Source organism: Pristiophorus japonicus, chromosome 14 (genome assembly GCF_044704955.1).
Source record: "Pristiophorus japonicus isolate sPriJap1 chromosome 14, sPriJap1.hap1, whole genome shotgun sequence".
Lineage (NCBI taxonomy): Eukaryota > Metazoa > Chordata > Chondrichthyes > Pristiophoridae > Pristiophorus > Pristiophorus japonicus.
Window position 1 is genome coordinate 21,196,165 of NC_091990.1, and position 14,742 is coordinate 21,210,906.

Below are 14,742 nucleotides of genomic sequence, written 5' to 3' on the forward strand. Positions count from 1 at the left end.
CAGTGGGTAGAACACTCGCTTTTCAGTCAGAAAATCATGGGTCAACTTCTAGGCTGACACTCCCAGTGAAGTACTGAGGGAGTGCTGCACTGCCAGAGATACCGTCTGTTGGATGACACATTAAACCAGGCCCCTATCTGCCTCTCAGGTGGATGTAAAAGATCCCACGCCATTATTTCGAAGAAGAGCAGGCGAGTTCTCCCCGTCCCGGTGTCCTGGCCAATATTTATCCCTCAATCAACATCACTAAAACAGATTATCTGGTCAATATCTCATTGATGTTTGTGGCAGCTTGCTGTGCGCAATTTGCTGCTGCATTTCCTACATTACAACGGTGACTACAGTTCAAAAAAAGTACTTCATTAACTGTAAAGTGCTTTAAGACATTCTGAGGTTATGAAAGGTGCTTTTTAATTCAAGTTCGTTTTTTTTTTAGTTCTGTACTGCAGCGATCATTATATAAGAACATAACATAAGAAATAGGAGAAGTATGCCATTTGGCCCTTTGAGCCTGCTCCGCCATTCAATAAGATCATGGTTGATCTGATCATGGACTCAGCTTCACTTCCTCGCCCGCTCCCCATAACCCTCGACTCCCTAATTGTTCAAAAATCTGTCTATCTCCGCCTTAAATATATTCAATGACCCAGCCTCCACAGCTCTCTGGGGTAGAGAATTCCATACATTTATAACCCTCTGCGAGAAGGAATTCCTCCTCATCTCATTTTTAAATGGGCGGCCCCTTATTCTAAGACTATGTCCCCTAGTTTTAGTTTCCCCTATGAGTGGAAATATCCTCTCTGCATCCACCTTGTTGAATAAATAGGATCCAAGGATAAGAGTAGGTTATTCAGCCCCTTAAGCCTGTACTGCCAGTCCAGCAAATCATGGCTGAACTGTACCATAACCCCATTTCACCACCTTTGATTCATATCCCTCATTACCCTTACCTAACAAAAAGTCTCAGTCTTTAAAACTTCAATGAACCCCCAGTATCCACAACCAATTGGTGTCATCAGCCTTGGTAGCAATCGCAGCTCCCACTCCCCCTGCCCTTTCTCCATTGCCCTGCAAATATTTCCTTCTCAAGTATTTATCCCATGACCTTTTGAAAGTTATTATTGAATCTGCTTCCACCACCCTTTCAGGCAGAGCGTTCCAGATCACAACTCACCCCATTTAAAAATAATAAATTCTCCTCATCTCTCTTCCCTCTCTGGTTCTTTTGTCAGATTGTGTTGTTCTTGAAACAAATCAAGTTTATGAGCATAAGGACCTGGTCAGGAATGTGCATTTGGGGAAAGGGGGGTGGGGCTTGGGAAGGATCAATGCACTCGTGTACCGGAGATTTTGCGCCACGGAGGGTGAATCATCTATTGCTATGGAACCTGTTCATTGACTGGGGTTAAATCGATTCTTTCTGCAGGGCGCTGTGGGATGTAAGATGCTGATCTGTACCGTGTGTGTGATAATGCATCTGTCGCTGTTGGAAGAATTTCCCATCTCCTACAACACAGACGACACCTTTACTACCACCGGATCGATCCCTGTGCGCCTGCTCTACCTCTACGTTTCCCTCCTGGCCTGCAGACCCAAGTATTATTTTGCCTGGACTATTGGTAAGCACAGTATTAGACCGAATACATGCAGCAGATTAGCGGTACAGAAATCACTAACAGCTAGTGGACCGGTACAAAAAATAATTTGAAAGGTTAATGGAATATTAGCCTTCATCTCAAGGAAGCTGGAATCCAAAGGGCTGGAAGCTGTACTACAGCTGTGTACAGAGGCTCCATTTCGAGCAATGCGTTCAGTTCTGCGCACTGCACCTCAGGAAGGGGATATTTGCCTTCAATTGGATCATGAAATGCAGATGCACCAAAATGATACCGGGGCTAAAAGGGATCAAATATGAGGACAGTTTACATTGACGAGGCTTGCATTCCCTCGATTGTACAAGGTCAAAAAGTGATCTCATTTAGTGGTGCTCAAACTGGGGTCCCCAGGGTTGGTAGAGACCTTGTCGGGAGTCCGTGACCCGAGGTAATTTTAAGCCTGCTCCTCTTTATAAAGCCGACACTGATTCAGTCTTTGTGAATCATTCTCAATTGCTGGGCCCACCTCCTTGCAGAGGCCCACAGCTTTCACTCACTTTGCGCTGAACGCTCCCTGCCAGCCAAGCCGATTCCCCTCCCTGGCCCCGCGACCCCGCGCCATCCTCCCGACACGTGATCAGAGCGCCTGTGGGGCCCTTCAAACACGCGCCTGAACTTGCAAGCACGTGCAATCTCACAGCACAGCTGTTATGCCAGAAGAATGAGAGGTAATCTCATTGAAACATACAGAATTCTTACAGGGCTTGACAGGGTAGATGCAGGGAGGATGTTTTCCCCCGGCTGAGGAGTCTAGAACCAGGGGTCACAGTCTCAGAATACGGGGTCGGCCATTTAGGATTGTGAGATGAGGAGAAACTTCTTCACACGGAGGGTGGTGAATCTTTGGAATTCCCTCCCCCAGTGGGATGTTGAGGCTCAGTCTTTGAGTATATTCAAGACAGAGATCAATAGATTTTTGAACATTAAAGGAATCAAGGGATATGGGGAGAGTGCAAGACAGTGGAGTTGAGGGAGAAAATCAACCATGATCTTATTGAATGGTGGAGCAGGCTCGAGGGGCCGAATGGCCGACTCCTGCTCCTATTTCTTATGTTCTAATGTTCTCATGTTATGTGCATGGGTGCTCCTTTCACCTCCGGGATCTGAAATCAAACTTCCCCGCTCCCCTCCCAGGTGAATGGCCAGAAGGTTTGTTCTCTCCAGAGGCTGAAGTGAGCTGTGTTGGGCATCCTTGACTCAATGCCTCACAGTTCATCATGGATTGGCAATATGCCTCAGCAAAGCCATAAGGAAGGGAATGTGTCAGCCAAATGCATGCAGCAAGCTCCCACAAACAGCAATGTGATAGTGAGCGATAAATATTCACCATGACACTGGGGTGAACTCCAATGCTCTTCTTCAAAATAGTGCTGTGATTTCCTTTACGTCCACCTGAGAGGGCAGACAGGGCCTCAGTTTTAATAAGGCGGCAGCTGACAGTACAGCACTTCCTCAGTACTGCACTAGTGTGTGAGCCTAGTTTTATGTTCAAGTCTCTGGAGTGGGGCTTGAACCCACAGCCTTCTAACTCAGAAGGCGAGAGTGCTGCCCACTGAGCCACATCTCACACCCAATTTGACGAATGGTTTTGATGTCATTATAATTAGCAGGATGTGTATCCTGACTCCAGGCCCTGGCCTGTGGGCACAGGATTGGCGGCAGTATTTGTGTTTGTTTTGTACACAGCCGATGCTGTCAATAATGCCGCAGGGTTTGGATTCGCTGGGTACGACAGTTGTGGCAAACCTCGATGGGACCTGTTCTCCAATCTCAACATCATCAAGGTCGAGGTAAGAATTGAATATTTACACACGCACCACGCACAGAAACACACATACAGACACACACATACAGACACCCCTACATGCGCACACATCTACACATATCTACACACGCACATGCACACACACACACACCTACACACACGCACACGCGCACACACACACACACACACACACACATCTACACACATACATACACACCTACACACACACATCTACACGCACACATACACAAAAAAGATGGACTGTAATTTGTTGCTGCTTTTATTTTTCAGTTTGCAACGAGCATGAAGATGTTTATTGACAATTGGAACATACAGACTGCTCTCTGGCTCAAAGAGTAGGTATTTCTGCACTACAGCATAGCGCTGGCTCACAGTCTGCCTTAGTCCATGTTCTATATTGTCCTAGGTGGGTGAGGGGTATATGGATTTTTTTTTTAAACACAGCGAGTTCTTGTGGTCTGGAATGCACTGTCTGGAAGGCGATTCAATAATAACATTCAAAAGGGAATTGGATAAATACTTGAAGGGAATTTTTTTTTTTTTTACAGTGCAATGGGAAAAGAGCAAGGAAGTGGGGTTAGTTGTATTAGCTCTTTCAAAGTGCCGGCACAAGCACGATTGGGGGCGGTAACCTTTCCGAGGCCGGACATTCGTCACCCGGTGCAGACGTCCCGTCCTGGAAGCGAAATTGGGCTTATAGCCCCTGACAGGAAGCGGAGCACAATCCCGCTCCATTTGAGAGCACTGACGCATTCCACGGGCCCTTCCGTTAAACGCTGCAAGCTCTGCACGGGTATTGATGGGCCTCCACTCAGTCACTTGGGATGTGGGGTGCGGTGGCTGCAGCCCGGCACCGAAACGGAGTGTGGGGGCTGCGCGATCGCGGCATGGACCCCGCGAAATCGGCAGAGAAAAGCCTGACCGATAAGTCGGCAAAAATGTAAAAAATGGCGCCGCGCTCCTCCCCTTTAAGTTTCACCCCACGAGCAGAGTGCAGCCCGGCTCGCGACCCGCGATGCTGGCGCTGACATCGCCCGCGGCAGCGTCGCGTGACGCTGTTCGATTTCTGCCGCGGGGCAAAAAGGTGTCGCCGCGCACGCCGATGATTTCATCGTGCCCCGTTAGTGCCCCCTGGAGGCGCGAACGGCAGGTGCACAGCAGGGGAGTTTCGCTCCCGAAATGTTACTAAATGTTGCTGTTGCCTCCCATTAGAGTCTGCTATGAGCGATGTCCATTCTGTCCTACGTTGCTGACGTTCCTTCTATCCGCAGTATGGCACGGAGTTTACCCTGGCTATTACTTCACCTTCATCGCAGGCATGCTCATGACACTAGCAGCGAGAGCAGTAAGTAATCCTGCAGAGTTTATATCTGGTGTTCCGTTCGACATAAAGAGATGTAGAGCCTGAAATTCCTGGTGGTGTGACTGCTCCACCAGTAAAATGTCCCAAGGCGCTTTACAAGAGCGATTATCTCGCAGAATCTGACACTCAGCCACGTGAGGAGATATTAGGACAGGTGACCAAAACTTTGGTCAAAGAAGTAAGGTTCTAAGAAACATCTTAAAGGAGGAGTTAGAGGTAGAGAGATGGAGAGATTTGGGGAGGGAATTCCAGAGCTTGAGACCGAGGCAACTGATGGCACGGCTGGCAATGGTGGAGCGATGAACTTCGGGGATACGCAAGAGGCCAGAATTGGAGGTGTACAGAGATCTCAGAACATAGAAACAAGAGTAGGCCATTCACCCCTCGATCCTGTTCCGCCATTCAATTAGATCACGGCAGATCTGTACCTTAGCTCCATTTACTCACCACTGAAACAAGTTTAATTGTTTTTGTGCATGTGTTTGGTTTAATGCAGGTTCGAAACAATTTGAGGCACTATTTCCTAGTTTCGCCAACTCGCAAGGTGTTCTACGACGTGGTGACGTGGGCGACCACACAGGTGGTGGTGAGTTACACCGTGGCACCATTCGTTCTCCCGTTTGTGGGACCTTCACTCAAGTTTTACAGGTAAGGAGATGCAAACTAGTGGTGTAGATCCAAGTGATTTGCCATTTATGCTCCTCACATTGATATCAGGCACAGAAGAATGTCATACTGGTAATTAAAGGCCCTGTTATTTATAGCTGGTAAAATAGTTAGCAATGAGTGCATCTATCTGTGATCACTGGTATGTAACCCAGCTATCCATAAAAGGTCCTTCCACCCTTCATCTTCCCTACATGGATGCCCATTAGAAAGGATTTCCCCCATACGATGTGATAGAAAGTCATTGCTTTACCTGGTTAACCTATAGACACTTCATTCTGGATTTCATTTTTCAAATGGTCACTGGGCATCTTAAAATTGCAACTGGGCTATTTAAAAAATGACCCCGAGGACAAGCAACCTGCCTCAATCTGTCTGTCGACCAGCCAGCCGATGTCAATGAATACCCCTTCTTTGATTCTTTAGCTGTAATTTTAAAGTAGAATCATAGAATGGTTCAGCACGGATGAAGGACATTCGGCCCGTCGAGTCTGTACCAGCTCTCTGCAAGAGCACCTCAGCTAGTCCCACTCGCCCGCCCTTTCAGGTACTTATCCAACTCCCTTTTGAAAACCATAATTGAATCTGCCTCCACCACCCTTTCAGGCAGTGCATTCCAGATCCTAACCACTCGCTGTGTAAAAAAGTTTTTCCTCCTGTTGCCTTTGGCTCTTCTGCCAAAACACTTTAAATCTGTGTCCTCTGGTTCTCGACCCTTCTGCCAATGGGAACAGTTTCTCTCTATCTACTCTATCCAGGCCCCTCATGATTTTGATCACCTCTCTCAAATCTCCTCTCAACCTTCTCTGCTCCAAGGAGAACAACCCCAGCTTCTCCACATAACTGGTAAGTGGCAAAAGAGTCAGAGGTGAGATGGAGAGATTTTGTTTTTAACACAGCAAGTTCTTGTGACCTGGAACGCACTGCCTGAAAGGGCGGTGGAAGCAAATTCAATAGGAGTTTTCAAAAGGGAGTTGGATAAATACGTGAAGAGGAGAAAATATTGCAGGGCTATGGGGACAGAGCTGGGGCAGTGGGACTAATTGGATTGCTCTTTCAAAGAGCCGGCACAAACACGGTGGGCTGAATGGCCTCCTCCTGTACTGTAAGATTCTAGGCGCTGGATTTTCGGGTCTCCACTCCGTTTTTTGCCGTGATGCGGCGGCAATGGCGGCGGTGAGATGTTCTGGCCGGGCGGTCAGCCTCCAGTGCCCCGCAGTGATCCTCGGGTCCGGTTTAGTGGTGGCGCTGAGCAGCACCGCCCAGAGGAGCTGGGCCCGGTGTGCAACGCCCCTGGTCGCGACACCGGCGCGAGCTTTGATCCTTGCCCGACCCGTACGCCTCGAAGCGCGCCTCGCACTGACCGCCTGGGAAATCAGGGCGGTCCAACCATCCCGACAGCAGAGAGGTGAGTAATGGACTTCTGAGGTAAGTGTGATTTGTTTTTTCTTTTAATTTTTTTTTGCGATTTGTGTTGTGGTGGCGTGGGCAATGTTTTGGGATTGTTTTTGTGGTATTCCCCCCCCCCCCCTGTCTCTCGGAGTGCTCCCGGCCCGGCTCTTTAGCTCGGGAGTTTCCCATCCTAACGCCCAAGAGAGGTGTACAATGCGTCCCTTAGCGCTGCGCCCCCTGACGCAGGGCTCTACTGCCCAAACTTACCGACTGAGGCGCAAACTATTCCCGGACACTAACTTTTCTGCTCCGTCGCCATTATCGCCCCAAAAACATCAACGCTGAAAATCCAGCCCAATGATTCTATAAATTCAGTTTCTGTATTTTGACCCCTCAGGACTTGGTACTTCAGTTTTCATATCATCCCCGTTGTTCTCATCCTGGTGTTGCCGAAGAAAGCGAGCTGCACTTCGAGGGAGCTCCAAGTGACCAAACAAACAGAGACAATGCACCACTGCAATGGTCAACAGAATGGTCGAGCATCTGTGAATGGCAACCAAAACCATCGGATGAAGATTGACTAGTGGAGAGAGGGATACCTCGAACTTGAGCGGGGGAGGAAGCAGAACGTTTGATGAACGATTTTAACTTGTTCAGGAAAAGCAGCTAAAGGAACCCCAACGTCCTTACTCTTAAAAGCTGCTCCTCATTTCAGTATCAGCCGAAGAAAGTGTTTTTTTCATGAAAGACCAACGAGGAGGTGTGCAATAATTGAACCTTTTGTGGGGGGGGGGGGACTTTAACCCTACCACAGCCCCCCCCTCCCCTCCCACCACATCCTGCCATAACGAGCGGGAGAGGGTCGTGGGGAGGAGGGAGATTAAATTGTCAAATTCGCGAAGCCTGATCCCCAAACTTCCGTGCTCGCTCACCGGTGTCCATTTTAACTGCGATACGTACCGGGGGTTGTCCAAGTCATCCGCTCTGGAGACGTGGATCCGTCTTTATCGGATTTAAATGGGGCTACTTTCCTGATGTTGCGGCTGCGATTTGAAATCGGGGTCTCCTGCGCGGGTTTTCCGGGGTTGGGGCAACCCGGCGGCTAAAGGGAGCAGCCGGATCCAGCGGGGTAATTGGCTGTTCGTGGGCCGGGAGGAGCTAGGGTGCATCCCCACCCCACCGGCTCCTCAAGCAAACCGCCAACGCGATCGGCCAACCTCCCCCAACACCCCCCCCCCCCATCAACCCCAGATCTTTCCCGGTTGCTGGTGACCTTCTGCCGCTGGCTTTGCCGCTTGGCAGCCGGCTAAACTCTCAATCCGTCCGGCTGCCGGGCGGGAAACGGAGTAAAAAAAATGTGACGCTGTCCTGCCCTTAAATTCCGTAGGGCCTCCGCATACCCGGCATGTGCGGGTTCCCCCCTCCCTCCCTCCCCCACACTCGTTAAACCCCCCCCCCCGCCCCCGCCCCCGAACCTCTCACTACCTCCCTGCCTCCCTGTAAATATGACTCTCGTCGGTCAGTTTTAATATTGTAGGTACTTTGGCAGCTTTCCACACCCCTCCTGGAAAAACTACATACCCAGGCTGCACTTCAAATAGATATCAGGCTAAGATTTAAAAAAAATAGTATAGCACCCTTGACCTTTGCACTGCACATCCTGCAATAAGAGTACAGAAATGAGGGAGTTGTGCTAAACGTGTATAAAACACTGGGTCGGCTGAGCTAGAGTATTTTGACCAATTCTGGGCACCTCCCTTTAGGAAATATGTCAAGGCTTTGGAGAAGGTGCCGAGGAGATTTACGAGAATGATGCCAGGAGTGAGGGTCTTCAGTTATGTGGAGACACTGGAGCAGGGAAGGCTCAGGAGAGATTTAATAGAAGTGTTCAAAATTACAAGGGGTTTTCAGAGGGTGGAGAGAGAGAAACGGTTTCCAGTGGCAGGAGGGTCAGTAACCAGAGGACACAGATTTAAAATAATTGGCAAAAGAACCAGAGGGAAGATGAGGACATTTTTTTACAAAGCAAGTTATGATGACCTACAATGCGCTGCCTGAAAGAGTGATGGAAGCACATTCAATCGTAACTTGCAAAATGGAATTGAATATATAATTGAACAGGATAAAAATTTGCAGGGGAAAGGGCAGGGGAGTGGGACTAATTGGACAGCTCTTTCAAAGAGCCGGCACAGGAACGATGGGCAGAATGGCCTCATCCTGTGCTGTATGATTCTAAGGGCCAGTGACTTGGAGATGGTTTTGGGGAGGGTGGAGAGGGGGTGAAAAGAGAAAGAGAGATTGTGGAATTCACACTCGTGTTAAATACTAATACCATCTCCCAGCAGCGATCTCACTGCTAAACTGGAGGTTAGTTGTCTTTCAAACAGAGCAGGGGTGAGGGTAAATATGCAGGGCCGATTTCACACGTCACTGCTCACCTCAGGGTCACTGGTTGCGTGTCTGAGGTACAGAGTGTACACACACACACACGAGCTTCCACCCACCGTACTTCATCCTATCAACATAATCCTTCTATTCCTTTCTCCCTCATGTGCTTATCTAGCTTCCCCTTCACTGTATCTCTGCTATTCGTCTCAACCACTCCCTGTGGTAGCGAGTTCCACATTCTAACCACTCTCTGAGTAAAGAAGTTTCTCCTGAATTCCCTATTGGATTTATTAGTGACTATCCTATATTTATGGCCTCTAGCTTAATACTCCCCAACAAGTGGAAACATCCTCTCTGTATCTACCTCTTCATAATTTTAAAGACCTCTATCAGATCGACTCTCAATCTTCTCTGTTCTAGAGAAAAGACCCCCGGCCTGTTCAATATTGCGGGTATTTCTGTATTTTAGTTGATTCTCTGTTCTCGTCAGGCTTGGAGCCGGAGTCACTATTGTCCACCCAGCATTGCAGTTTGATCATTTGAGCTTTGGATCTGAACTGGATTTGGAGATAAGCCATTGGAATTGGATTCAAAAGCATCATGGAAGTTGTGTTGTTGGGAATATCTTAATGCAAGCGTATTTAAAAAAAAAAAGTGTTCTCTATGACTGTGTTTTATCTGTGAATCTAACATTTAGGGTAAAATAGTTCAGCTGTGTGCTTGCAAACTCCTTTCTATTGATCTACTAGTCAGAATATTTGCCATGGTTCCTCATGATCGGATTGGATTAGAGTGGGACTGGGAGATAACCTGATGTGATATATTGCTGGTAGGTAATCTTCTTTAGCTGGGCAGAAGGACTGCATCATGTCACAAGGCTCTTCCACCACTACCGCTAAAACTGTCCAACTAAATATGGACTTCTACCAGGGTTGGATAGACCATGTCCATCCTTTCTGTACACTCAAACTGATACCAACCAAAGTGGGAGGAGTCCAGTGATAGACAGCTTTGCAAGCTAACACCCATAACCAGTAGACTATTTGGTAACAGTGTTAATAAGGATTGTCAATGTGTGACATGTATATGTGACATTTGCCACCTTCACCATTTTGTCCACGGCAACTTTGGCCTTTATCTCTTCACGATGTGCACAGGAACCTGAGCATTCTGACTCACAACATGCATTCATTCCAAGTGACATCTCAACCTCTCTAACACAACAATGCAGATCAGAGTTTTAATCCCTTCACAACCTTAGCTATGACTGATGTGCATTTGTTTTTTTTTTCCTGTGTATTTTATTTTGAATTCAATGTAAAATTGCATCTTTTGAGTCAAGTGTCCAGCTTTGGCCTGTGTCTCAGCCAGTTCATTCACACTTGTTGAAGGTTGAGGCCTGATTTAAATGTCTGTGCCCAAGATCCACATGAAGTTAGTGTGAAAACACACATTAACTGAGGGTCACCCTCATGGGCATTGTTAAAAGTGGCAGATGATGAGACACTTCGAACTCAGATGCTCTTTTGAAATGTCAGTGTTATTCTTTTCCGCAGCCTTAGCATGACTTGCATTTGATGTTGCAAACAAGCATTCACTGCGCTCAGAACAGTTTTCTGCAGATCATTTGCAGTTCACTTCTCGAGTAGCATTTTTCAGGTCAAATGATTTTTGCAACCTTACGCGGAACCAAGGCAGAGGAAGTCTCACAGAAATGTAACAGTGAACACAATGATCCAACAACGTGTTGGAAGAACCTGAGATTTTTTCCTCTAACATCTCATCTTGGTCTTCCACCCAGAATTGATGGGTGAGAAATATGCTTTTGGGGGAGAAATTCGGTTGTTTAGCACCACCATTAGCACCGGAGAGGGGCGCTAAGGGGCCGCTGAACACCGAAAGCCCGAGCGCTGCGCTGTCAGCACCTGCTGCGAACATCAGTGAAGGTTTAGCGGCGGCACTGACAGTTTACGCTGCACTCGCTAGCGCCGCCCAATCAATGATGTCACCGAGTGTGCAACGGCCCCGTAGCACCGCATTTGCAAAATTTACTCTCTTGCCTGCCATAGCGCCCGGCGCTGAGACCGGCAGTGGAAAGCAGTCGGTCCAGCCACAATCTCGGGGCGATATCATTCGGAGTGCAAGGTAAGTGATGAAATGTCAGTGTTTAAACTTCTATTTATTTGTTGAAGTGTGGGTGAAGTTTATTTTTTTTTCATCTTCTGGTGCTAGGATGCCGGCATCCCAGTGCCAAAAAATTGAGTCGGCCTCCTGCGCTCGAAGAGGAGTGTGGAACGCTTCTGTTAGCACTCCACTCTCCTCTTGGGGGCGATACAACTGAATATACCACTTTGAGGTGGTAGACATCGCCTGGTGCTAAAGATAGCCCCCCCGGTTGCATCACCGCCTCAAAGTGAGCGATAACAACTTTCTAGCCCTATAATGGCACTGAACTCCTCCATTCAGTACAGTCACTACACTTTATATAGATCTGAATCTGCTCTTTACAGATTCAGTGAGACTAGCTGGCAACTTCCTGCATCTCGCAACCTAATGCCAGCAAAATGGTGTCTTTAGTAGTGAATGAATCAGTGAAGGAGCCTGGTTACTCGTGACTGTTAACCCATTATGGTCTGACTCAACGGTTTGATGAAAGCTGCTTTGTGTGTTATGTTACAAAGTGAATTTGAATGGTTAAAGCTAAAGGTCTGTTGGAATAATTTTACAGTACGTTACTGTATTGTGTTCTTTAAAAAAAAAAGTCCAACTAAAAGATTTAAAATCACATAAATGATATGTTTTGCTTTTATAAAATAATTTTAACATTTTAAACTGGCTATTGTGTTTTTTTTTACTGTTCTCAGTTCGGCAACGTTTCGATTAAAAAAAATTCTCATCCTTTTTTAAAATCATTCCATGGCCTCGCCCCTCCCTATCTCTGTGACACCCCTCCAATCCTCCAACTCTCCGAGATCTCTGCGTTCCACCAATGCTGGCCTCTTGCGCATCCCCAATTTTAATCGCTCCACCATGGGCGGCCGTGTCTTCTGATGCCCAAGGCCTAAGCTCTGGAATTCCCTCCGTAAACCTCTCCGCCTCTCCCTCCTCCTTTAAGACGCTTTGACCAAGCTTTTAGTCACCTGCTCTAATATCTCCTTAAGCGGCTCGGTATCAACTTTTGTTTGGTAACACACCTGTGAAGCACCTGGGGACATTTTACTACATTAAAGGCACTATATAAATGCAAGCTGTTATTGTTGTCACACACTATTCTTTTGTTAATGATCACCCATGTGGTCATTTGACAGCATTCCATTTCACTAAGAAAAGCCATGTTGTTTCATGGTAAGTATAGAAAATTTAATTATCGTAAGACTGTAAAGTGATTTTCTAAAATATTAGCCATCTAGTGGTTAGAGAGAGAACTTTTTGTTTTAATCATTCTCATGGTGTGGGTGTTTCTGGCAAGGCTGGCATTTATTACCCATCCTTAGTTCCCCTGAGCTGTTTGATACAACACAGTGGCTTGCGAGGCCACTTCAGAGGGCAGTTAATAGTCGACTACTTTGGTGTGGGACTGGAGTTACATAGAGGCCAGACTGGGTAAGGCCGGAAGGTTTCCTTCCCTAAAAGGACATTGGGGGGGCGGGGGAGGTGGGGGGGGATTTGTAGTTGCTGTAAAGTTGTCGTTGGTGTAGCATAGTTGTAGGAAAATGGGTTTAGAATAAACAGCTCCAGTTGAAGATCTAGCACCGACACAGGGACAATGGGCTGAATGGCCTCTTATGTTGTAATATTGTTGTAATGACTGTCCAGGGAGGGGTTTTCCATTGTTGCCTATCATCTGGCCGCCTGACTGGCCATGATGTTGGCATCAAATATTTTGTGAGGCAAATGAGACATTTTTGCCTATAATTGGTTTCTTTCTGTCTGTCATTGTATATAATGGGTTAAAAACCAGGATCACTCCGACAGTTAACCAGTCAGTTTTGATACAATGTCCCAGATTGGATTTGTTTTCTGTATCCAAAGGGGAGGGAGGGGTGTGGGGGGGAGGTGGGGGAACCATTTAATTCAAATACAAATGTCCCTTGATTGGCCTGCCACAAATGGAAGTTTATCAGCTGCTCCATGATGTAGATGGGAATTCTCGTCAGAGCATCAGTTCTCATTGTACACGGGGCCGGAATCGATTCCATTAACAGCGGTACCAAGGGCAGAGGGAAAGGGGTGGGGAGGGAGATGGAATGGGCGGGGTTAGTGAAGTGGATGGTCATGAAGAGGAAAGAGGGAGGAAGCTGTGAGCAGGGTTTTTTTTTAAAGAGGGGTTGGAGAGAAGCTAGGAGTGGCATATTCAGGTGGGGGAATGAAGGGGAGTCTCAGCATCAGGGTGGGAAGGGAACATTAAAGAAAGAAAGAATTGCATTTATATAGCGCCTTTCACAATCTCAGGACATCCCAATGCGCTACGGAGTTACTTTCCAATAAGTTACTTTTGAAATGTAGTGTTATGCTTCCACAGCAATGTGATAATGACCAGATCATATATTATTAGATGTTGTTTGAGGGATAAATATTGGCCAGGACACCAGGGAGAACTCCCCTACCCTTCTTTGAAATAGTGCTCATGGGATCTTTTACAGTCACCTGAGAGGGCAGATGTCTCATGTCTCATCTGAAAGACGGCACCTCCGACAGTACGGCACTCCCTCTGAACTGCACTGGAAGTGTCAGCCTAGATTTTGCGTTCAAGTCTCTGGAACAGGATCCAGTGTTAACTCATGGGGGCGGAGAGGAGGAAAAGTGCCAGATCAAATGGGGCAGGGTTGAGTAAAGTACTCACTTGAACTGCGGGGGGGGCTGGGGGAGGGAGGGGAAGGGAGGGGGTGGTGGAGAAGGCGGAGGGGGTGGGGGGAGGCAGGGGGAGGGGGTGGCAGGGGGGGGGGTTGCAGGATAAGAGAGCATCTCTGTGAAAAGGTGGGGTGTTGAGTGGGGCACAGTGTTTCTGTGAACTAGGGTGAAGGATGTGAGAGCGCGTATGTTGAGGTAACCTTTGGGGTATATGGTCCTTTGAAAACCCAAACACCACTTTATGTTTTTTCTTTTTTTTTAAAAGATATTAAAGATCTATTAATTGTGAAGTACAAACGTGCTCAAAATGGAACAGAATATATAATATTTAATGTAATGCCTCAAGAGGGAGCTGGACCGGTTCCTGATTGAGGCAGAGATGGCATCATATAGCAGGGAAGAGGCTTTATAGATAACACTTGGTCCAAGTGATCTGCTGGACTTGTTTCCATCGCCTGAGGAGGGGTCAGAGAAGAATTTTCCAGAGCATTTTTTTCTTTATTGACCCTGGGTTTTCTCTGTATTTTTGTGGTAGTGGAGGGAGAGAAGAAGTGTTTAGTCTAGATGCTGTGGCCATCGTGGTGTGAGGCAGGCCTGATGGACCAGCTGGTCTTTAACCTGCCCTTTAATTTCCTATGTTT

The 14,742-nt window shown here is 47.3% G+C and overlaps 1 protein-coding gene across 3 annotated transcripts in view; it reads left to right on the forward strand.

The window, feature by feature from the left end:
- Positions 1-9,096, forward strand: part of LOC139279304 (lysophospholipid acyltransferase 2-like) — a 93,833-nt gene extending 84,737 nt beyond the window's left edge. For 2 of the 3 annotated variants that reach the window (XM_070898430.1, XM_070898431.1), the window contains exons 8-13: positions 1,427-1,619; positions 3,342-3,445; positions 3,712-3,776; positions 4,654-4,786; positions 5,301-5,452; positions 7,260-9,095. In XM_070898430.1, coding sequence (XP_070754531.1) covers positions 1,427-1,619; positions 3,342-3,445; positions 3,712-3,776; positions 4,654-4,786; positions 5,301-5,452; positions 7,260-7,446 — 834 coding nt within the window. In that variant the 3' untranslated portion in view covers positions 7,447-9,095. Of the gene's footprint in view, positions 1-1,426; positions 1,620-3,341; positions 3,446-3,711; positions 3,777-4,653; positions 4,787-5,300; positions 5,453-7,259 lie in introns of all 3 variants that reach the window. The other variant, XM_070898432.1, reaches the window with a different exon arrangement.
- Positions 9,097-14,742: the final 5,646 nt, after the last annotated feature.